Source organism: Alnus glutinosa, chromosome 1, assembly GCF_958979055.1.
Source record: "Alnus glutinosa chromosome 1, dhAlnGlut1.1, whole genome shotgun sequence".
NCBI lineage: Eukaryota > Viridiplantae > Streptophyta > Magnoliopsida > Fagales > Betulaceae > Alnus > Alnus glutinosa.
The window spans coordinates 52225094-52249520 of NC_084886.1; the positions used below are offsets into that span (position 1 = coordinate 52225094).

At 35.2% G+C, this 24427-nt stretch overlaps 4 protein-coding genes across 5 annotated transcripts; 3 read left to right on the forward strand and 1 right to left on the reverse strand.

Moving 5' to 3' along the window:
- Nucleotides 1-712: 712 nt before the first annotated feature.
- On the forward strand, nt 713-4988 carry LOC133861689 (receptor-like protein EIX2). Its single transcript, XM_062297486.1, has 2 exons — nt 713-3681; nt 4904-4988. The coding sequence occupies exon 1, from the start codon at nt 818-820 to the stop codon at nt 3659-3661; it is 2844 nt and encodes a 947-aa protein (XP_062153470.1). The 5' UTR covers nt 713-817; the 3' UTR covers nt 3662-3681; nt 4904-4988.
- Nucleotides 4989-11457: 6469 nt separating this feature from the next.
- LOC133861699 (receptor-like protein EIX1) lies at nt 11458-13438 on the forward strand. Its single transcript, XM_062297496.1, has 2 exons — nt 11458-13322; nt 13426-13438. The coding sequence occupies exons 1-2, from the start codon at nt 11458-11460 to the stop codon at nt 13436-13438; spliced, it is 1878 nt and encodes a 625-aa protein (XP_062153480.1).
- Nucleotides 13403-14470, forward strand: LOC133862623 (receptor-like protein EIX2). The gene has a single exon (XM_062298468.1). It carries the CDS (start codon nt 13453-13455, stop codon nt 14332-14334), a length of 882 nt encoding a protein of 293 aa, XP_062154452.1. The 5' UTR covers nt 13403-13452; the 3' UTR covers nt 14335-14470.
- A 1273-nt stretch (nt 14471-15743) lies between these two features.
- Nucleotides 15744-24089, reverse strand: LOC133858216 (uncharacterized). 2 transcript variants are annotated; one of them, XM_062293670.1, is made up of 16 exons: nt 23860-24089; nt 21771-22176; nt 21571-21690; nt 20566-20710; nt 20172-20464; nt 19377-19435; nt 19109-19203; nt 18709-18811; nt 18503-18597; nt 18364-18426; nt 17570-17645; nt 17373-17481; nt 16981-17093; nt 16805-16863; nt 16319-16427; nt 15744-16050 (listed from the first exon to the last, which is right to left on the reverse strand). In XM_062293670.1, exons 2-16 carry the CDS (start codon nt 22159-22161, stop codon nt 15916-15918), a joined length of 1965 nt encoding a protein of 654 aa, XP_062149654.1. In that variant the 5' UTR covers nt 22162-22176; nt 23860-24089; the 3' UTR covers nt 15744-15915. The 2 variants fall into 2 exon arrangements, with proteins under 2 accessions (XP_062149654.1, XP_062149655.1); XM_062293671.1 differs by lacking the exon at nt 23860-24089 and adding an exon at nt 23012-23147.
- Between the last annotated feature and the right edge of the window lie 338 nt (nt 24090-24427).

The following is a 24427-nucleotide window of genomic DNA, read 5'->3' on the forward strand; positions in this document are numbered from 1 at the left end:
TACCAGTCTTTCATGGTTACATTGATTTTCTCTGTTGGCCGGTCATATATTTGACCCATTCCAGTCGGTTATGGTGTTATTTTCTTTTAGTACCGTCTTCAAGTTATTTTGGGATGTTGTTTGGGTTGCCTACACTTTTTGTGTTTTATTCTATTGTAATTTCTCATTTTCCCCTTCCCATATTTGAATAAAAAAAGAAAGAAAGAAAAAAAGCACTAAAGACTTGTTTGACAACACCTTTTAGGTAATTTTTAAATTTTAGCAGAAAATTAAAAGTATTAATAAATAACCATAAAATATACATACTCAAAATTACTCACATCACCCAAAAAAAAAAAAAAAAAAAAAAAAAAAAATTCTAAAAGGTTGTCAAACGCAACTTAATTCTTATTGAATTTAAGCTATTGATGAACTTGACAAAAAATTACATTCTTTTCTAATTAAATTCTTAGTAACCACTCGAACTTTAAATTGATAAAGACAATTTTGAAGAAATACTCGAGTCCATCCACAAGTTGTTACAATTTATGATTTCACACCCTACAACTCTCGTTCTAATGCACCTTCTTTTCTTATTAAATTCTTTGGGTGCTTTGAATGTCTTTTGAATTAATTATAAGTACTCCTGACTTGGTCACACTGTTACATTAGCCAGTACCAATATAAATACAATCCATGTGGTTCACTTGGGACATCAAAACCAGCAGTGGCATCTACGTACTAAAACTTCTTTATCTCATCAGCTTAGTACTTCTTTATCTGATCAGCTTCACCTCTTACCCACACCCCACCACCGTCCCAAAGAGAGCTTCAAACAATGAGAGGCACTTATGCTCAATTGTTGCTTCTACTTGGCCTCCTCCTATGTACCGCAACTTCAAGTTCTTTCGCTTTGAATAATTCTGAGGTGAGATGCATAGAGGAAGAAAGACATGCACTTCTCAAATTCAAACGAGGCCTTGAAGCTCATAACGGTATGCTGTCTTCTTGGGGCAATCACGAAGAAGATTGTTGCAATTGGGAAGGAATCAAATGCAATAACCAAACAGGTCATGTTGTCAAGCTTGACCTCCAGGGAAAAGATTTCTTTGAAATCGGCCGTAAATATCTGTCAGGTGAGATAAGCTCTTCAATACTTGGTTTGCAGCATTTGACTTACTTGGACTTAAGTTGGAATGAGTTTTCCATTCTCCCAAAGTTCATTGGTTCATTCACTAAATTACGATATCTCAATTTTTCCCGCAACTTCATCACTAATGAAACCATTCCACCGCAACTTGGAAATCTCACAAGCTTGATTTCTCTTGATCTCAGCTGGAACTTTTTTGGGATGATTGATCAGGATAACAATCTTGACTGGCTCATTCATCTCTCCTTTTTGAGATACTTGGACATGACCTATGTGAACCTCACCAAGGCAGTTAACTGGATGGATAAGGTTAGTTCCCTACCTTATTTAAAAGAATTACATCTAAGCAGCTGCTACCTGAGCTCCATGCCGATTCCTCCTGTGCTTTTCAATGCTAGCTCTTCTTCACCACTTTCAATCCTTGACCTCTCGAGCAATCAGCTCAATTCCTCCATATTCCCTTGGCTGTTCAAGTATGCTAATAGCCTTGTCATTCTTCACCTTCAGAATAACAAGCTTGAAGGTTCAATTCCAAAAGCATTTGGGAATATGGTAGCCCTTGTTGATGTTGACCTCTCTGACAACAACCTTGAAGGGGTGATGCCACAAACTTTGGAGAATCTTCACAACTTGCAAGTATTAGACTTGTCAAACAATACTTTAAGTGGAGAGGTAATCGATCTTACAAATTTCTCTTTCTTGAGAGAGTTGCATCTATTCAATAATCAATTATATGGGAATTTATCCAAAGTAATAGAAAATCTTTCCACCCAACTACAAGTTTTGGATGTGTCTTCGAATTCTTTCAAATCTGTTATCACTGAAGCACATTTGTCGACTTATTCCAACTTAAAAATATTAGACTTATCTTTTAATTCTCTGTCATTGAAGTTTAGTCCAAATTGGGTTCCACCATTTCATCTAGATACCATAAGATTGGGTTCTTGCAAAATGGGGACATCCTTTCCTCAATGGCTTCAAACACAAAAGAATTTTTCACTGCTCGATATGTCTGATGGAGGAATTTCAGACATCATTCCCAGTTGGTTTTGGGACCTTTCTTTTAATATACAGTTCTTAAATCTCTCCCATAACCAAATCACTGGTGCCATACCTCTTCAATTGTTTTCGACAAGATTTATTGATCTTAGTAGTATAGATTTGAGTTATAATCGCCTTAGTGGTCCATTGCCACAATTTCCTTCTGGTGTAGCTGTGTTGAGTCTCTCCAATAATCTGTTCCAAGGATCTATTACATCAATATGTGAGAGAAATGGATCTGTAGATGCCTATTTTCAGGAATTGTATCTCCTTGATCTTTCGAACAACTTGTTATCTGGAGAACTCCCTAACTGTTGGGGAAATTTAATGTCTCTCGAGATACTTAATTTGGCAAACAATAATCTCTCTGGGAGAATCCCTGATTTTATTTGTCATCCTCCGGATCCACGCTATAATAGTCTTTGGACGTTGCATTTGAGTAACAACAGTTTCACTGGAGAATTACCCAATTCCTTAATGAACTGCTCAAATTTGAGGCTATTAGATCTCGGAGAAAACAGACTCTCTGGAAGGATACCAGCATGGATAGGCACAAGCCTACCTGATTTGATGATGCTTCGCTTGACATCAAACTTGTTCATGGGCCGCATGCCGTTGCAATTATGTCATTTGACACAGCTTCAAATCTTGGACCTCTCTCACAACAGTATTACAGGGACTATAATACAATGCATCAATAACTTCACTGTCATGGCTCGAAAAGAGAGTTCAGATGCAAGTATTTCTTATTATTATTATTTAAATCTTTTATCACTCCACAACGATAAGCTCCCTCCCACCTATGTGGACAATTTATTGGTGAATTTCAAAGAAAAATATCTCGAGTACAGTAAAACTCTTGGACTAGTAAAAGTCATTGATCTTTCGAGCAACAAATTGAAAGGAGAAATTCCAGGAGAAATAACAAGTCTCTCAGGATTGATTGCGTTGAACTTGTCTAGTAACTTGTTAACTGGCATCATCCCTCAAAATATTAGTCACATGGAGAGCTTGGAGTCTTTGGACTTGTCGAGAAATTACCTTTCAGGCATAATTGCCCCAAGCTTGGCTGCTATGAGCTTTTTAAGCTATTTGAATTTGTCGAACAACAACTTGTCAGGTAAAATCCCAACAGGTACCCAGCTTCAGAGCTTTAGTGCTTCTGCATATGCAGGTAACCGAGATCTTTGTGGCTTGCCTCTTCCGAAAAAGTGTCTAGGAGATGAAGCAGCTCAAGATCCTCAAACTGGTAGCAGACATGAAGAAGGTAACATTCAAGAACATGCAAACTCCCATGAACATCTATGGTTTTATGCTACCATTGCACTAGGATTCTCTGCTGGATTTTGGGGCGTTTGTGGATCGTTGATATTGAAGAGTTCTTGGAGGCATGCCTATTTCGAGTTCTTTGAGAGAATAGGGGATAGGCTTTACCTAACAATAGTTGTCGGCATGCCCAAATTACTGACGAACTTGAAGACTCGGTGCTAATAGAAAAACCTTTAGTCAAGGTAAAAATGTTGTTCTCAATAATTCTACTTTCTTTCAAATAATTCGTGCTTGAAGTTTTGTTGTTGATTGTCCTCCGTAAACTGTAATGGTAATATAAATATTAGTTTTTGTCGAAGCTATAACTTTTGTCTCTACTTAACAACAATTTTGCCATAAGTAGGCTTTGTTCACGAGAATAGGGGTGGCTAATTGTCATCATCCAACCTTCTGGGCCACAGCTGGCTCAAGAAAATGGACTACCATCAAACCTGAGTCATGCAAAATAAAGTGAAAAGGAGGCCCATCCATTTCCACGGACCCAATTCGTTTGGGCTTGAAAAGTTTTGTTTCGTATAAAGTGTTCAAAACAACCCCTTTTTCTTGATTCTCACCCTACACAGCCCAATTTGTTTTTTCAATTTAACTTTAAAATTTTATGTGAAAAGTATATATAATCCCTTTAAACTACCAATTCATTGTCAATGTATCCCTAAAATTACTAATTGTGTCAATGTCCCCCCTTAAACTACCAAAAAATATCAATGTCCATATAATGACAAAAATATCATTCTTAAAATTATTAAAAATAAAATAAAATAACAAAAATTTATTCCAAAAAAAAAAAATTAAAACTGTTATTGTTTTTCGTTTGTTTATTTTTATTTTTTAAAAATAATTTTCAGTTATTTTTTCGTTTGTTTTTTTTTTAAAAAAAAAAAAATCATTCTTTTTCGTTTTTTTTAATTTAATAAAAATCTGGTTTTAATTTTTTCTTTTTCGTTTGTTTTTATTTTTTATTTTTTTCATGTAAATGCTACCAATTTTTGAAAATATCAGATAAACTATTAGTAGTTTATCATCGCTTAAAAAGTTGTCCCTTAATTTAGGTAAGTGTTCAGGTGGGAGGTTAAAAATTACCATGCAACCATTAACCACGAGTTCGTATAGGTTGCGTGCGCATTTTCAGTCCCTAATTTTAGGTAAGTAGATACCATATTTGCTATCTGCACATATGCGTGCAGAATGTGGATAGGCACTGGAAGTTTATATACATTATCTGTTTCCATGTACCGACCCATATACATTAAAAAGAATAATTTTGTTTTATTAAACTAAAAAAATTTATGTATATCCCAAAGTTTATATATAAATGCATTTTTATATAAAAATTCAATTTATAAATATTTGTATTGGCCAATATTTTCACTTCATATATACTTCTAATCGCATGCCAGTTTGCAGATTTCCACTGAAGGCAAAACAAACACTTGACCTGGATGGTAAATTTTACTTTGCATGAAGAAGCTGTATCCAGCATAGGTCTCCAGTCTAATGATTTTCTTTTACTTTGGTTTTTGATATCAAAAGTTGTTGCTGCAGCCTGCACATGGAAACATGAGTTTCTATTGTTTGTAATACTTGTGTGGATCGATCTCTCTATATGCTTTGTTTTATCACCTTCTGTTTAAGCGTTCTCATTCTGGAGTACTATTTGTACCATTATTGGCGGAAGCATTTGACATTGTTGAATCAAAATGTTAAATTGACATATCAATTCAAGAAACTCCAGATCGATTTTTACGCTCGCTAGTCACATGATCTACACTATTATTTTAAAATAACTAATGAAGTTAGAGAATAACTTCTATAAGAATCTGACACAAACTAATTAGTACTTCGTATCTTCCATTAAAAGAATGACACCTCAGTGTGGAACACAAAAACACCATATTATTTACTATCCACGTCCATTTTCCTTCGTCTTTCCTTCTCTCTCTTTCTCTCGGTCCAATATTCCTTTCAAGAGAATCTCAAAAAATTTTCGAGAAAATCAATCCTATCCCAGACTCCCAAACCTAGAAAAAATTGACAAAAAAAAAAAAATCTTTTTTTCTCGCCCTCTTTTCTTTCACATTCTTTTCTCATCCCGATTTTCCCAAGAAAAAAGGACCACCTTTTGATGATCCTATAGCTTGGGTTTAATTCCACGAGTAAGAGCATTTGTAACGAACTCGTCAAAATTTGTTGAAATTTTGACGAAAAATATCACTTTTTTTATTTTAGCTACCCAATTTTCAAAAGCTTTAAATACCAAACTCCTCAAATATTTTCTACTTCAAAACAAATACTATTTTTATTACCCTTTCAACCAACCAACCAACCAAAGACTGAATCAAAAAAAAAAAAAAAAAAAAAAAAAAAAAAACCAACCAAAGACCCTTCTAGATCCGGACTTCCATTGGACCTAGCCTTCGACGACCGGTGGAGGCTCGACGGCCGGCTTCTTCGACAACCGGCTTCTAGATCCACCGGTGGATGCTCGACGGTCGGCTTATCTGCTTTTGGATCAACCGGAACCGGCTTCTTCGACGATCGGTTTCTAGATCCACCGGTGGACGCTCAATGGTCCGCTTCTCTGCTTCTAGATCCATTGGGACTGGCTTTCCATGATGGGCAGCTTTTCCTCGACGACCGGCGAAAATGAAAGATTGACGACCGGTGGAGGATGACTATCAACAACCGGTGGAGGATGACTATCAACGACCTTTGCCAGCGAAAATGGAATAAAAAATTGAAAAATAATAAGAGACGATCGATTTGCCCTCGTCTCATCCGACGAGGGATTTAGACAATCCGCAAATCTACTGTCGCAATAGAGAGCTTGTTGCAGACAACATTTTGAGCAAAATCATCTGATTTTGGTGATTTCGTCTGTTTGACGACTTCACTACAAATGCTCTAATGGGTTGACAAGGATTGGGTTTTTTCATTCTTGAGATTCTTGGGAAAGGAATTTTGGGATGTGTGAGAGAATCATGATTCTCTACAATTATTTGTTTGAATTTGAGAGAATTCGGGCAGGTAATCGTGAGAGACCATTTATGGGACCCACTTGACCCATAAGTGGTTGAGTAGTCTAATTTTTATTTGGTCAGGTGAGTTTCATAAATGATCTCTCACAATCACCTTCTCAGATTCTCTTAAATTCAAACAAATAATTATAGAAAATTCTAATATTCCGAAAGGAACCATCATGTCTGGTGTATTTATTTTCCTCAATTATTGTGGCAGGACTCTTAGTGAAAAAAAGACTAATTAAATAAAGTTCATCCAAATATTGCATCACTTTATCATTATTCTCCCTAAATTTCATATTTTCATGCCTTGACGATAATACAAAATTTCTTTCTTCACTTAATTACATTAGTGGCTACTAAATATCTTAGAAATCTAGTGGTAAGAAATGTACCAGTTACTGACATTCACTGATTTCGTCATTTCATCTCCAACAAAAATCGAGAAGAGAATTAGCTTAATCAGCATGAATTATTAACCCTCTCTCTCTCTCTCTCACTATAATTTTCCATGAAAGTCACCCTATTAAGTAGAGTGTTAGCCGTACAAATATATACCAATAGCCTTGTCGTTCTTGACTTCATTGATAACAAGTTAGAAGGTTGAATTTCAAAAGCTTTTGGGAAGATGGTAGCTCTTGTTCATCTTAACCTCTCTTTCAACAACTTTCTGGGGCCCATTTCACAAACCTTGGAAAATCTTAACAATTTACATGCATTAGTCTTATCAAATTAAACAATAGTATATATAAGTGGAGAGCTTCTTGAACAAGTTGTATCTATTTCACTTAAATGGAAGTTTCGTCAATGTTCTGGGAAGACTTTCCAAGCTTCAGGCTTTGGATAAGTTGTTGATACAAAAGCAATGTGTTGGTTGACCGGTTGGAATAATTACAAGTTATTTTTGGCCTTCTATATTGACGTAGCGAGAAACAATAAACGTGAAAGAGAAACTGTGTTCTAAATGCATAAAATCAACACACACGTTGATAGAGAAAATTAATAATATTATTGATGGCAAAAACTGAATTGTTTATTCAATTACAATTGCTCCTAATTTGTAATGAAACCCTAAAACTACAAAAGGATAACATATTATAGGAATAGAAATAAAACAAAAGAAACAAACTATGGAAATACTAGGATGCTACATAAACCGAAATATAGAAAGATCCTAAAGCTACTAAAATCTTCTAAGACATGAAATAAACAACAAAGTGAAAATATAATAACTAAAATAATTCTTGAGAACGTACTACGTCAATCTAAATATGAGAATCTTTTAGAATGGGAATCAGTAAATTTAGGAAAGTTATTATGCAGATTATCTTCCAAATCACAATATGTTAATAGTCTTTTCTTTCTTTCTTGAATGACATCTAGTTGTTGACCATTTCCTTTCTTACTTAAATCTTCTTGATTTGGTATATTAATATGATATCTATTATGGATGTAAAAAAATCTATCTCGTCGCCACATCATAGACCAATTAACTAATTCTCGGCAGTACTAAAAGTATTGTTGGTAATTTCCTATTCATGCCCCTCAATTGTTTCTCACTTTTCATCGACAGGGCCGATAGCCTTTTCCTTTTGTACTTCCACTACTAGATATTAGTTGTGCTCATGTCCACTTGGTGTAGATGATACAAAATGTTCCGCTTAAAGTAGTTTACTTGTCCGAACCTAATGTTTGGTTCCGACGACAAAACCTTTTTCTTCCCGCTTGCTAATAACCCTTCGATAAACCTTTTTGTTCAACAGTAAGATTTTTCCTGAACAAGCCCGTTTGTTAACAATCTTGATGTCAAGATGAGCCCACTAGTTAATAAGAGCATCTCATGAACAAGATGAAATTCTTGTCCTACATATATAATACAACGATTAAAACTATATATATATATATATATATATATATATATATATATATATATATATATATATTAAATTTTAATCCAATAATAATTTTAAAAGTCACGTCAAAATTTAAAATTAGAGGTTTATAATATTTTAGGTGAGTTTTTAAACATAAGAGGGATAGAAGGGGGCACATGCATGAACTAAATTTATCACTTTTAAAAATCAAAAATATTTTTGATAAAATGAAAAACTACAACTAAATATGTATTGAATAGTGATAGACCTACAACTGGTGTACAACTTGGTGTACAACTTTTTTACAATTTTCTAAGATGTGTTAGCATGTAATTGAAGGATGTTAAATTTTTTTTAGTGACCCATATAACTCCAATCAAATAGTGTTGCGTTAATAAGTTGTAAAAGAAATATAGATGATCGAGTTAAAGAATATTACTAGTATGTAGGAGTGTATAAGTGAATTGTTATTAGCCGCTAATCGTTAACTGCATATAGTGGTGTGGTTGGCGGTTTTAGGGGTAGAAGGAAGTAGTTAATAACCGCCTACCCTTATATATAACATATATTATATATATGAAACATATATAAAGAAATTATATATATATATTTCATGTGTATCTTCAAAGAAAATATTTTTTTTCTAGGTAAGTTTCATAGCAAATACTTGAAACCTTCTATGTATTTGAAAAAAGGAAAAAAAAAATACAAACGCAGCCTCTGCTTGGCCTCACACAAGAATGCACACAAGAATGCATATACTAATTAATTTCGCCATTGATGTCACTGATGACGATTTCTAAAGATGTTGAATTCATTTCCATTTTAGTTCTCACGGAAGAATAGGCTTTAAAAAAATAATAATAATAATAATAATAGAAGAAAAACAAAGCGCATAAACAATTATAAATAAGATAAATGACACTTTCGAGGCTCAGTATTTGAAGGAAAGGAGAAATAAATATTAGTTAGAATTACGTGAAGAAACCGCAGTATTTGAGTCAACTGGCATATACGAGATGATGTGAGAAAAAATGTTCATCTTTTTTCTGTTCTTGGCCTGCATCTTATTCTCCAAACTCGCCTAAAAAAAAATTACATGCTAGCTTGTACGTACACATGTAACGAAGAAGACGCTTTTTCCAATATTTCATTGAATTTTTTCACAAATTCAAGAACAGTAGGTTTAGCTTAACACGATTTGGCTGAATGAATTTCCAGTAAATTTCTCCTTATAAAAAAAAAAAAAAAGAAAAAAAAAAAGAGGCAAAAAGGATCATTCAATTTCTCGGAGTTGGACATAGCCAAGTTGACTCTAAGTCTTCCGTGAAATTTTTATCTGGTCCTTCTTTTCTTTACCTTTCAAATATTAAAGTTTTTGACAAAAGATGACATTTGTTGAATTTTAGGCTGTTTCCAAGTAAAATATGATTTTTCTTTTTGGAATGGGTCAAAGCATGAAGATGGGGCCAAATCTAGTTCTGATAAAAACAAAGCCTAATTTTTAAATCCAAATCCGTTTTTTCAATGGACCAATAATTTATAAAAAGGATCATTCAATTTCTTGGAGTTGGACGCGGTGATAGTCAAGTCTTCCATGAAGTCTTTGCCCAGTCGAGTAATGCTACACATCATCCCCTTGTCCTCCTTTTGTCACCCCAAAATTGATGTGGCTCTTAAAATCACCATTGAATTTTTGATATATTACTCTTAGATTTTGATCCAATGGTGATTTTAAGAGCCACATCAATTTTGGGGTGACAAAAGGAGGACAAGGGGATGATGTGTAGGATTACTCGAAGTAAAAAGAAGAAAAAGGGAGACGTGCGTTTTATCAGAAAGAGACGTGTGTTTTAAGCAATTATAAGTAATGGGATGCATTAATTAAACCCTAAAAAACTAACGGTTTTTTTTTTTTTTTTTTGCTAAAACGTTAAAACTAATAATTTTACAATATTGAAGCCTTAAAAAATCTCTAAACATGAAAATGAGAATTTATTGACTTTAGATATGTAATCATTTCATTTCTTTTGATTTGTATAATTCATGTTCTTAAAAAACAGATTTTCCATAAAAGTTAATAATTAAGGACGTAACGTCATAAATTTTTTTTCAGTATATAAATTCTTAGAATGAGAGATATTACATATCCATCTCTTACTCAACTTTTACCAATCTCTTGTGTATCTCCATTCAAAAAAATGACAAATTCTCCATTAAATATGTGGACCACATGGAACCAATATGTACTCTCACAGATTCAATTATGGATTTACAAAACAGATTAAGTGACAAAAAAAAAAGTGTTGGTCAATAATCCCTAATCAACATTGTCACAAGAAAAATTAAATGGATTAGTCATATTATCAACTGAAAATAAGATACTAGAAAAACTTGAATATAAAAAATAATAATAATTAGTCATTTTGTATCCCAAAAGCAAGCAAAATGAATTTTAACTAAAAAATAATAATACAATTTAATTTTTTTTTTAAAAAAAAATTCTTACTTAAATTTGTCGTCTTAGGTCTCAAAATGTATCGAGCACGCCCCGAATATATTAACAAATCTTGAATACAAAAATTTGATTCAAGAATGACTTTTAAATTAATTTTTAATATTTCATATTTAATGTAAAAAATATTATTAATATTTAAAATTAAAAAGGCCCCATCAACTATACTTGAAAGTAGAATGTTGATATATTGGACTGATGTGCATTCTATCAAATGCCAGATGAAGGACCTAATAATGGAGATCGATGAGCTATAGTTTTTGTAATTTTTTTTTTTTTTGTACGTACATAATGTCCACATATAGATGATCATTAATTAGCCATTATAAGTATTGTTGACTTGGGTGCGTCGATGATAATTATTTTAGACTTTTCAAACTCATGTAGTATTATTGTTACATAAAACTAGCCAATACCAATATAAATACTAATCCATGGGGTTCACTTGGGACATCAAAACCAGCAGCGGCATCTACACACTAAAACTTATTTATCTGATCAGCTTCACCTCTTACCCACACCCCACCACCGTCCCAAAGAGAGCTTCAAACAATGAGAGGCCCTTATGCTCAATTGTTGCTTCTATTTGGCCTCCTCCTCCTATGTACCGCAACTTCAATTTCTTTCGCTTTGAATAATTCTGAGGTGAGATGCATAGAGGAAGAAAGACATGCACTTCTCAAATTCAAACAAGGCCTTGAAGCTCATAACGGTATGCTGTCTTCTTGGGGCAATCATGAGGAAGATTGTTGCAATTGGGAAGGAATCAAATGCAGCAACCGAACAGGTCATGTTGTCAAGCTTGTCCTCCAGGGAAAATATTTATTTGAAGGCGGCCATAAATATCTGTCAGGTGAGATAAGCTCTTCAATACTTGGTTTGCAGCATTTGACTTACTTGGACTTGAGTTTGAATAATCTTTCCACCCTCCCAAAGTTCATTGGTTCATTCACTAAATTACAATATCTCAATCTTTCCCACAACGGGATTTCTGGAACCATTCCACCGCAGCTTGGAAATCTCTCAAGCTTGATTTCTCTTGATCTCAGCGAACAGAATTCTGTGGCCGTTGGTCTGGACTGCAATCTTGACTGGCTCATTCATCTCTCCTCTTTGAGATACTTGGACCTGAGGCAGGTGAACCTCGCCAAGGCAGTTAACTGGCTGGATAAGGTTAGTTCGCTACCTTATTTAAAAGAAGTACACCTAAGCAGCTGCGACCTGATCTCCATGCCGATTCCTCCTGTGCTTTTCAATGCTAGCTCTTCTTCACCACTTTCAATCCTTGACCTCTCTTTCAATCAGCTCAATTCCTCCATATTCCCTTGGCTGTTCAAGTATGCTAATAACCTTGTCGTTCTTCACCTTCATTGTAACATGCTTGAAGGTTCAATTCCAGAAGCATTTGGGAATATGGTAGCCCTTGTTGATGTTGACCTCTCTTGGAACAACCTTGAAGGTTCAATTCCAAAAGCTTTTGGGAATATGGTAGCCCTTGTTAATCTTGACCTCTCTCTCAACAACCTTGAAGGGGTGATGCCACAAACTTTGGAGAATCTTCACAACTTGCAGGTATTAGGCCTGTCAGACAATAATATAAGTGGAGAGGTAATCGATCTTACAAATTTCTCTTTCTTGAGAGAGTTGTATTTATTCAATAATCGATTACATGGGAATTTATCCAAAGTAATAGGAAATTTTTCCACCCAACTACAAGCTTTGGATGTGTCTTCGAATTCTTTCGAATCTGTTATCACTGAAGCACATTTGTCGACTTATTCCAACTTAAAAAGATTGGACTTGTCTTTTAATTCTCTATCATTGAAGTTTAGTCCAAATTGGGTTCCACCATTTCATCTGGATACCATAAGTTTGGGTTCTTGCAAAATGGGGACATCTTTTCCTCAATGGCTTCAAACACAAAAGAATTTTTCATGGCTCGATATATCTGATGGAGGAATTTCAGACACCATTCCCAGTTGGTTTTGGGACCTTTCTTCCAATATAGAGTTCTTAAACCTCTCCCGCAACCAAATCACTGGTACCATTCCTCATCAATGGTTTTTGACAAGGCCTATTTTTATGATAGATTTGAGCTATAACCGCCTCAGTGGTCCATTGCCACAATTTCCTTCTAATGCACTTGTGTTGAGTCTCTCCAATAATCTATTTCAAGGATCTATTACATCCATATGTGAGAGAAATGGATCTGCAAATGCCAATATTCTTGAAAACTGGGAACACCTTGATCTTTCGAATAACTTGTTATTCGGAGAACTCCCTAACTGTTTGGGAAATAGGTCTATCAGGATACTTAATTTGGCAAACAATAATCTCTCAGGGAGAATTCCTGATTTCTATGATGGTCCTTCGACGTTGCATTTGAGTAACAACAGTTTCACTGGAGAATTACGCAAGTCCTTAATGAACTGCTCATATTTGAAGCTACTAGATCTTGGAGAAAACAGACTCTTTGGAAGGATACCAACATGGATAGGCACAAGCCTACCTAATTTGCAGGTGCTTCGCCTAACATCAAACTTGTTCATGGGCCGCATGCCGTTGCAATTATGTCATCTAACATCTCTTCAAATCTTGGACCTCTCTCACAATAGTATTACAGGGACTATACCAAAATGCCTTAATAACTTCACTGTGATGGCTCAACAAAAGAGTTCATATGTAAGCATCAGCACTGATTATTCAGATTATTATTCGTACCACTATTATGAACCCACTTATGTAAACAATTTATTGGTGAGTTTCAGAGGAAAATATCTCGAATATAGTAAAACTCTTGGACTAGTAAAAGTCATCGATCTTTCGAGCAACAAATTGAAAGGAGAAATTCCAAAAGGAATAACAAGTCTCTCAGGATTGATTGCGTTGAACCTGTCTAGGAATTTGTTGACTGGCATCATCCCACAGAATATTGGCCACATGGAGAGTTTGGAGTCTTTGGACTTGTCGAGAAATCACCTTTCCGGCATAATTGCCCCAAGCTTGGCTAATATAAGCTTTTTGAGCTATTTGAATTTGTCAAACAACAACTTGTCAGGTAGAATCCCAACAGGAACCCAGCTCCAGACCTTCAATGCTTCTGCATATATAGGTAATCCATATCTTTGTGGTTTGTCTCTTCTAAAAAAGTGTGTGGGAGATGAAGCAGCTCGAGGTCCTCAAACTGGTAGCAAACAAGGAGAAGGAAATATTCAAGAACATGCAAACTCCCGCGAACATCTATGGTTTTATGCTAGCATTGCACTTGGATTCATCTTTGGATTTTGGGGTGTTTGTGGAACGTTGCTATTGAAAAATTCTTGGAGGCATGCTTATTTCCGGTACCTAGAGAGAATAGGAGATTGGATCTCGGTAACAACAGCTGTTAGCATGGCCAAATTACTTGGAAACTTCAAGACTCGGTGCTAAACAAAAAGACTTTTAGACAAAGGTTGAAATGTTGTTGTCAATAATTGCCCTTTCTTTCAAATAATTCATGCTTGTAGTTTCGTTGCCACTTGTCAGTTGTCCTCCGTAAATTGTAATGGTTTGAAGCTAATAAACTTTCGACTCTACTTAAGAACATTTTTTTTTTTTTTTTTTTAGTGCTTGTTTATTTGTTCCTGTATATGTGCGTGTGAACATACTTACGTAATTATATTTTCTAAGCTCACCAATGTTCTCCTAAGAAACCATTGTACGTTCTCCCATCTAAAACCAACATTTTTGTAGACTATTAGTCTACAAGCTTAATGATCGATCATTCCATTCCACCGATAACCGCTCAAAAACAACTTTAGTAAACCCAACCAAACGCAACATAATTAAAAAAAAAAAAAAAAAAAACAAACAAACAAACAAAAAAATACATAAAACCAAGGGTGGCCAAATTTAAAAATTAAAAGAAAAACTAAAAAGATTTTCATTTATATATATGTATATAAACAATTTTTTTTAATGTCTAGGGATATTTTTGTCTTATGAAAAAATTGTAAAGTCATTTTTGTCTTTTGCTCGCTTTAGGGGAGACATTGACAATGTTTTTGTAGTTTGAAAAAGAAATTGTCCCAATTGAAAGTTTTTGAAGACATTATCAATGGAGTGGTAGTTTAAAGTGGGTCTATGGATCAACTTTTCCCAATTATATATATGTTTTGTTTAGATCACAACGGGTCAAACGTGTCATGTAAAATGGTGTCTAAATGAGTTAAACATATCGTGTTTGGGTCTAAACGGGTCAAGCTGATTGTGTCAATGTTGAAGAGTATAACCCATTTAACTAAACCTGATGTGTCCGGACGCGGGTCAAGTGGGCCAACCCAGACTCGACCGCCCTCTAAGCCATCAAACCCGAGTCATGCAAAACCAAGTGCAAGTGAAGGAGTCAGATCCATTTGTTTCCACCACTTTCCAACACCCTATCCATCTCCTTGGAAACTCTATCGTGTAAAATGTCCAACACAACCCTCTTCTTTGAACTCACTCCACACAGCTCCCTCAACAACCTTTATTATCTGTTTATCCCAAAACCCATGAACCCCTTTGAAGGGAGACTAAAAGAGTGAAATACAAACAGCGAATGAAAGGCTTTGGTGAGGGAAAGAGACACTGGGTTTTGGGAAAGAAGTACAACCCCCCTTATTTGAACTTACTATACACATCCCCAACGCACAAATTTGAACATCAATGAACTCTGCACAGATCATATTGTAAATGTGTACAGAACATTAAAATTATTGGCAAAGAATCGCAGCACCCCCCCCCCCCCCTATCTCGCTCACACATAAGAAGCACACATGCAGTTATAAATAAAAGAGATAAGTTAATAAGTTACTATATGAATGAATGGTTAATGCATTATAAATAACCTATTCAATGAATTACAAGATCCATTCAACAAAACCTGCTCAGAATGCACGCCAAAGTAAAACTAGTGTCAAACCAACTAAGAAAACTTAGTTCACTTCAACCCTCCAACAGACCAAGAATAAAGACACTTAAGTGAGGCCTTTATAAAATAGACGTTACTCGAACCGAGTTATCAGCTGATCCAGTCATGAAAATGGGCAAAGTAGGATGCCAATCAACAGTTGTTATAGCAGCACTATGTGGAAGAGTTCTCAACCCATTTCTATGACCACGAACCTGAGTCAATAGAACAATAACTAAGATTAGAATTGGAGCACCACCTGTATCTGGACTACCTGACAGGCAGGGATGTTCCAGACCACCAAAATGACCGGTACGGCTCCAAATCTACTTTTGTAACTAGTAAACATATGGATCTGGACGAATATGTTAGCAAGTAAATCCTAATTGGTGTAAATAACACCAATAGGGGAAAGCCACTCGACTGTGTCTGCACCAGTCTGTGTGAGTGTACATGCAGGGAGGGAGGGAGGGAGAGATAAACCTGATATATGGGTGCTCTTACTGAACCAGATGTCACCAATAGTCTCCTCCCATTAGCATCTAAAGCCATTTCATGTCTGTAAATTTTTGAGCTCTCAGGGTCACAAAACCTACAGAATTGAAAACTCATGTTATCAAGCTTCATTCTATAAACTCGAATGCAACAATATAGAAGATGCAACTGTAATTACAATAACCAGAACATGACAACATTTTCCAAGGCAAATGCTATATGCAATGAAAGTAAAAGGTTATAAAAAGCGGTAATGGGGGAAGGTTAGTCATACATCGCATGAAATTCTGTACAATCATTGAGCTGAATTCAAGAAAATTTCTATCTTAGTACTGACATGATTTTAACCTTAGTACTGACATGATTCTATCATAGAAAATTTTTAGAACTATGATAACAGTTGAATGTTGGAATAGTCAGTTCTGGGAGTCTCAACCAACATATTCACTGTTAGAAATGAAGAAATGCAAATACCTACTACAGTTCCTTGACCAAAGTACATGACCTTGATTTTGCAAGCTCCATTCGAAAATCTAACACCAAAAAACTAATTTCGTGAGGTTTACACTTAATATAAGGTGGCACAAAATATAATTACATTTATTTTCAAACTCTTGCTTCATTTCATGTAAAAATCAATATATACTTGCCTTTCCATCTGAACCCAAGCTAAAAATGCTTGTCTCATCAGGCCCAAAAAGAATAGAGCTTATAGCAGAATCATGAGCAGGCCACCCAGTAATTTGCAGACCAGCAGCCATGTCTTTCGCTAGTTAAGGGATTTCACATATCTATATGGCTGTGTCAGTGTAGATGCCCTCAGCTGTGCATAAATGGAACCCTTTCCTTTTTGTTGAATGATTGCTAACCCTTTCCTTTTCCCCCAAAAGACAACGGTACCGTTCTAGCTAAGGGACAAAGTAAACCTCCAAAATTGTATTCAAAAGGGCAACTTCAGAAGAAAAGGAATTTTTGAGTTCTCAAGTATGTGCTATTACAATGTAGATTAAGATAACAGGCCCTAACATAGTTTAAAGGATACCAAACATGTGAATCATTCCATCGGTAGCAGAAGCTGCTAAAATCTTCCCATTGTGATTGAAGCATAGGGAAGTAATTGCAGGTGGATCTTTACCAAGTGGAAGGACTGTCTTCATGAAAGGCAAAGACCATTAGGGGATAAAATAAAAACTACCAACTGCATGCAAATATGAGTTTCTAAGATGAATCAGCAGATACCACAGCCTTCCACGTTTTCATGTTCCATACGGTTAACGAAGCAAACCCCAATTTGTCAATATAACTTGAGCCATGCCTAGAAAGAAAATGAATTCATATTAGTCTCTTGCACCCATACAAAGAAGCACAACTTTAATATGTGTGTGTGTGTGTGTGGAAGATATTAAAAGAATAATAAATCCTAGGTCAATCTTCTGAACATTACATATGACAGGGATCAATGTCCTCCAGAAACACCCTAACCATGTAAGAAAAGTTTAAACCAAAACTAAAGTCATTTCAACAACACAATGCAAGCACCATACAACAGTCTAATATAAGTTTGAAAGAGAGAACAAATCTCCAGAATTTGGTACTTGGAGGATTTTTGGGAGGAAATAGTTATTCTCCTCAGTGGCTTGAATACTCGGTTTAACCATGTGTTTAGAGAGGGTAACCAAGCTGCGGACTGGCTCAGTAAACGTGGTAGTGCAGGGATTACGCATGATTATAATTCGAATAATATTCCTAAGGAACTCAAAGGGATTTTACGGGTAGATAAATGTGGTTTACCTTGCTTAAGAATAAAGTAAGTTGTGTTATGTCTTTCATGGGATGGTTTCTTTGTAAATCCTATGATTTTTGGATGTTATCATGGTATTCCTCCGCCAAAAGTGAGGCTTTTATCTAATAAATTTGGGCCAGGATCACTATTGGACATGTGATCTCGTCTTTTCTTAAAAAAAAAAAAAATCTCCAGAATTTGGTATTTTAACACTTCTATATGGAGTCTTAATATTATTAGCAGAAAATACCCTCTGGATGCTGCCGCAGAAACAAAAATTGGTTCTACAGGGCTGCACTTCAGATCCAAGACACTGCAGCACCACAGAAATGTAAGAACAAGAACCAAGGAAGAAGAGAATTCACAGGCATAATATATGTTGGAGGAACCTCGGAAATGCTTCAGTTGTGCTCAGATCACAGACAACCCTCTTTGCATCAACATTCCATGCTTTAATGCCTCCATCAGCAGTGCCTATGAGAAGCTTTTGTCAAAAAGAACCAGAAAACTTAAAAGCATGTATATCCAATCTCATTTAGTCACCACCATTCCCATATCAAACCATACATGAATTTACTCTGAAAGGTATACATACCAAGCGGTCAGACTTAGACTCCCAGTCAAGTGACATGATCTCCGCCCCACAATAAATTGTTGCATTTCTTGATGCTGGAGTTGAAGAGTCATACGTCCATATCCTTTGTTAAAATGAATGGAGAATGATTTGGGATTAATTTTGAGAACAGCACATCATTAAGAAGTTAAACAGGGGGGTCCCCCAAGCCCACTATGGCATGCTCAACAACCTAGGCGGGACGGTTCTACATGTTTTTTCTTTTGTCTCCTCTTTTTCTTACTTTATTTTTTTAAACCGGCTCCTCTAAGTCCATTCCTGCACGTAAGCATTTGAATGTACGCAACTGATAGGGGACTAGGAGTCATATCACCCCTCTTACAGTTAATCTCATTACGTCACCTACTTACAGAAAAAGTACCTTACTGTGCCATCCAGAGAAGCACTGGCTATATTGTTCCCAGATGCAGAAAAGCGGCATCGGCTGATTGGACTTGTGTGGCCCAAAAATGTCTCCTGAAACCATGGTATTCTGAAACTTAGAGATACTCCAGTAAAAATAAACTAGAAAATTCCACGTAAGGAACTAAATGTGTATCTAGAAGGCAAAACATGCTGAAGTGAGAATGATTTAAATGTAGGAATAAAAGTTCAAATTTTTTGATATCTCGATTTCTAGAAGCTTTTACCTGAAAGTCTACTTTAACTTCAGGAAATTCATCTTCTACGTGACATTCCCTGCCATTTTCTGCAAAAACAAATTTACTAATTACTTAAACAGCACAGTGTTCATAAATGTAGTCACAACCAATTGACCAATTCAAATAACAAACAGAAAATCAGAAACTAGTTTTAAAAGTATGACCTGCAATACTGTACAGTTGAAAAATTAAGTCGGCTGTTTCCTCATATCAAAACAAAAGGCTTCACTATTTCCTATTATATGGCCTCTGTAACAGGTTCAGTAATACATACGTTATCCTAAAGAAAACAAAACATAACTCTACAAATCTTCCCAAAGATTACATTTACTTTAATTCAGATTTTTATTTTTCAACACAAAAACACATTTACATACATTGACACATCTTGGCACTATTATCATCATCTTCTCAAGATATTATCGGTCAGTCAATGGATCTGCTTTTTATTTTTCAACACAAAAACTCATTTAATTAAGTATTAAATGTTGACAAGCTTCTACACTTTTTTTCCAAATTCACAAATTTCAGACATTATCTGTCCTTATCTTCCACTGAATGCACTACTAGATTGTTTTCAATATACAGTTTCTGACATCATTTGTCTTATCATTCCACTAATGCACTTCAATATCTTCATCTTTGGTACACCTATCTTATAAACATGGCACTTCTTGGAATCCCAACATGTCACACATGATGAATGTCAATAGTATTATCATTTCATAAGTTACTATCCTCAATTTATGGGAGGAAAAGAAATTGTATAGAAAAGCAATATACCAGAACAGGTGCCATCTTGCCAAATTTGACTAGTGTCTCCTGTTCCACCATCTCCCACATTAAGGTTTGTTGAAGCATTTGAATCATGAAAATATTTCGACATGGTAAGCTCTGATTGAACTTGGGAAGGTCCAGCAACAAAATCTTGATCCAGCGATTTTTGAACCAATTGTGGAGTAGCAGGAGGACAGGCTTCCTGAGTATCTCTCGATATAAGAGGATCTTCCACATGAACAATACTTGATGAACGGTTAGTTAGTCCTGTGCTTTCTTCCAAAGTTGATGAATCATGACTGAGTTAAAAAAATAAACAAATAAAATACATCAATATCTATCAAAATAGTGATGTATATAACCATTAGTTATGAGGGAAATAACAAATGCCAATCCTTACATCCTTAACCGACATAACTGAGCCTCTTTTTCCTCCAGTAAAGCTTGAAGTTGTGATAACTTGAGATTGAGTTGCTTGATATCCTTTTTGAGACGGTTGGTAGTATTCTTTTCTGAACTGATCTTTAATAAAGCAGGGAGGCGTGGTTAAGCTAAGGATTTATTCTCCTAAGAACTCAATCGGAAATATATTGTCTTAAAGAACAACCAATATAATGATGATATCCTGTAACTATTGGTGGAAATAAATCAAAGAGTAGAAAAGGGCTTATCCTTTGGGACCCAAGGGAAAGAGAGTTTCGGAGACATGAAACATGTGAATCAATTGAGGAAAGAGACAGCATCCAAGTAAACAGGCTCATGTTATAACTGGAATTTCCGTTTAGCACTCCAAACTCCATAATCCATAAAAGTAAAGGTTTTTGTTAAAAGGGTTAGGGAGACAATCTTGAGGCTGTGAAATACACCTTTATTGCAAAGACTTTGACCCAGACCTTCATAAAATTAACTCTCTTTTTTTCTTTTTCTTTCTTTTTTTTTATTTATAAATAAACAGAAGTAAAAAAACTAATAACTCCTGCAGACAAAATGATAGAGACAAAAATATGGTAGGACATAACATATCTTTTGAAGTGCAAAAATTAAGTTATACCATTTGCATTAAAGGTCATATGAGTTGTGTGTATCTCTAAACAGAGCAACTTAATCAAGATACAATAAGACTTATCACAACAACTGTTGTGAGTGCACTTGTCAGTGTTGTTATGTCCCACATTGATAAAGTATAAAGAAAAATAATACTTAATATACTTAAGTGGATCAAGTGCACTCACAACAACAACCACCAACCAAGGGAGGTGGTGAACTTACAACATTAAGTAGATAAACTGAAATGCATCTAAATAAAGCTGGTTCTATATGGAACTATCAAAATTGTGATTGCATCAGAAACATAAGGGAGGTGGTGAAACCAAAGGATCAAATTATATGTTCTGAAGGATATGAGTTCCGTTGAAGATCTCACTAAAGAAGTTCCTCACAGAAAGACGCAATGCCTCGTACCATTCTTTTGAGAAATAGATACGAAATTCAGGATCCAAGTTTGGGTTCTTTAGATATGGAATGGCTGCATCACATGCCCAAAAGTATAAATCAAATAGAAAATAGTCCATTATAGACAAAAGAGTAAATAAAAGAGAAACCCACCAAACCATGTATTCCAATCCTCTCCCCCCTGCAACAAATCATTGCCATTCATCTCAAACAACTCTACAACTTTGTCCCTTCTTCCTGATTGTATGGCATGAGCGATGTAGTATCGTAAAATAGAGACCTCCAATTTAGACAAAGTAGAAACAAGTACAGTTTCGGACGAGGAAGAAAAGCACTTCTTGAAAAATCTCAACAGACCAACTAAATTTTCTGCCTGAAATTTGGGTACGTATACTGAGAAGATTAAGTCTAAAATCTTATCTACTTGAAACCCTTTACCAATATCTGTGCCTAATTCAACCTCAAAAGCTTGCAGAGTATTAGTAAATCCTCTGAAGACAAGAAACTCCCTCACGAGCTCCTCACTGTACTGCATGTTTTCCATCTTATTCTGCTACACCTTCAATGATAAAGAAACCTTCAGCAAACTTTACTATGCACATCTCACCAACCACATAATCATTAATATGAAATGCATAAATCAGCAGGTGTATTCCTATATATGAAATTACCTAATAGTGCATTGCTATGCTCACTAGAAAAATATTGATGAATTATTTAAGTTTCCCATTCCAATTAGTTCGTATCTCACATGCACAATCTCTATGTGTATATATATGCACATAACTTACTTCTTCACACGAGCAGTTTTGGCAACTTATAATAAAAGCCTGATTACAAATGTAATTAAAGAAGATATCAGAGACATCAAAAGTGACCAAATGTACATCGACAGAGTTTTAAAAAAAAAATTAGCCTTCGAACTGCTAATATATTTATTTATTTATTTTTTTTACAAAAAAAAAAAAAAAAAAAAAAAAAAAAAAAAAAAAAAGAAGATCCGTTGATGATAATGATGATGGTAATGACAAAGATGACAATGACAGCAACAGCAATAACGACATTCTTATGATGACAACTTAAATGTACATTCAAACAATACACAGACCCAAATATCAAAATGGTAATGCACCAGAGATTAAACTCAAAATGGGTGTCCTGAACCACAATGACATTCACAAGCCTTATATGTACAACCAGAACATGTTACTCACATAGAAAGATGGAAACTAAGATATTTGTGTGAAGTAAGATATTGAGCTTCTTAAGATGTTATCCTAGAAATTGGACAGGTGTGAGAAGAGGAGTGAAGCCAGGTGCATTAAGGATCATACATGAATTCAAAGCAGCTGAAATTGTAAAAGAATAGGACAAATGTTAAAGTCGATAGTTACTAGTTAATTGGGTCATCTTTCAACAGCTCAAACACATCGAACTTGCTTATATATGTGGGCTATCAGCACCTGTAAATTCTTATATACAATCACATATATGATGGTTGTTCCCAACAATTTAGATCACAATCATCAGTCAGCTGTTCAGGATTCCATTTCCATTTTGAAAATAGCCTACTTCTTGTGACATCAAGTCATAAGGACAGGAAACAAACTGTCATGTAGTAATAATTATCAACTAAAATTTTCAAGTAATTTGCAATTCCCACAGAGGGCTATGAAAAGGGGTAGCAACTAGCAACAAATTCATTTTTGCAGCAAATCCCATAGCCCTGACATCAAAATTAATCAAACTCAGATGACCTAAAATTTAAAATTGATAATCCAACATACCAATTCTACAACCACATCCACACGAACGCGCGCACAAATATAAGAAAGTGAGTGAAAATGCGAGTCGCTTTAAAGCATAAAATTCATTATTTTTTGTATCAACCGTATATAGTCAAATTTGCCATTCCACTTAGAGGCAAACAGGTGGGACAGTTCCGTTTCATTTTTGAACAACTCAAACACTCACAAATAAGAATCTCGTTCAAAAACACCAAAAGGTTAAATTCACACTCTCAGATACTAATTCTAGTCCCTTATATGTCTTTGGTTTTCAGGAAATTGCTTTAATTTATCCTTTTTCTAATAGTAGTCAAGAACCTATTCAATTCAATTCAAAATCTATTCAATTCAAAAGAAAATCAATTCAAGCTAACATTTTCTAAAACATATATATACAGAGAGAGATAGTGAGAGCCTGAGAGGAATGAATTGCAAGAGAATTGTAAGGACTGTACCTTATAGAATTGCGGGGATTTAGGGTTTCGAAGAGATAGGAAGAGTGGGGATTTTATGGCTTTCTTTTCTTAATCTCCGAGAAGTAATAGGGTGCGAGTGAGCTTTGGCGCTTATTGTTTATGGGGCTTTGGCTATAATGCGCCGGTAATGTGCGCTGTGAAGAAAGCCGGTGGTTGCAGGGTTACCCAACTACCCGTAACCCGAGTGACCAAAACCCGAAATATCGTCCTTTTTTTTTCCCCCTGCTTTACCTCTTCTCTTTCATCTTCTAGGAATTGTAAAGACGATCGCTCAGGTTGTGAGAGCGACTGAGGTCGCCGTAAGACAAAGTAACATATTTGTTCCCTAAACTTCCTAAAACACGCTGTGTCTCTGAGAGTTGGTTTGGAATTACGATTTTGCAAGCTTAAAATGTATTTTTAAATAAATTGTAAAAAGTGTCTCATTTGAAGGTGAATTTTTTAAAAATAGTGGCTTTAAAAAGTGAAAAAAAAAAATTACATTTTCAAATCTCAAGTGTGCGTTTTAAAAACACACAATTTTTAAGATAAAATTGCAGTTTTAAAG

Bases quoted from the DNA above. Each gene is read 5' to 3' on its own strand.
- LOC133861689 (XM_062297486.1), top strand. From the start codon at position 818: ATGAGAGGCACTTATGCTCAATTGTTGCTTCTACTTGGCCTCCTCCTA.
- LOC133861699 (XM_062297496.1), top strand. From the start codon at position 11,458: ATGAGAGGCCCTTATGCTCAATTGTTGCTTCTATTTGGCCTCCTCCTC.
- LOC133862623 (XM_062298468.1), top strand. From the start codon at position 13,453: ATGGGCCGCATGCCGTTGCAATTATGTCATCTAACATCTCTTCAAATC.
- LOC133858216 (XM_062293670.1), bottom strand. From the start codon at position 22,161: ATGGAAAACATGCAGTACAGTGAGGAGCTCGTGAGGGAGTTTCTTGTC. The intron at 21,691-21,770 runs GTGGGTTTCTCT...CATGTGATGCAG, and splicing joins GGATTGGAATACATGGTTTG to CCATTCCATATCTAAAGAAC. The intron at 19,204-19,376 runs GTAAAAGCTTCT...CCATGGTTTCAG, and splicing joins AAGTTAAAGTAGACTTTCAG to GAGACATTTTTGGGCCACAC.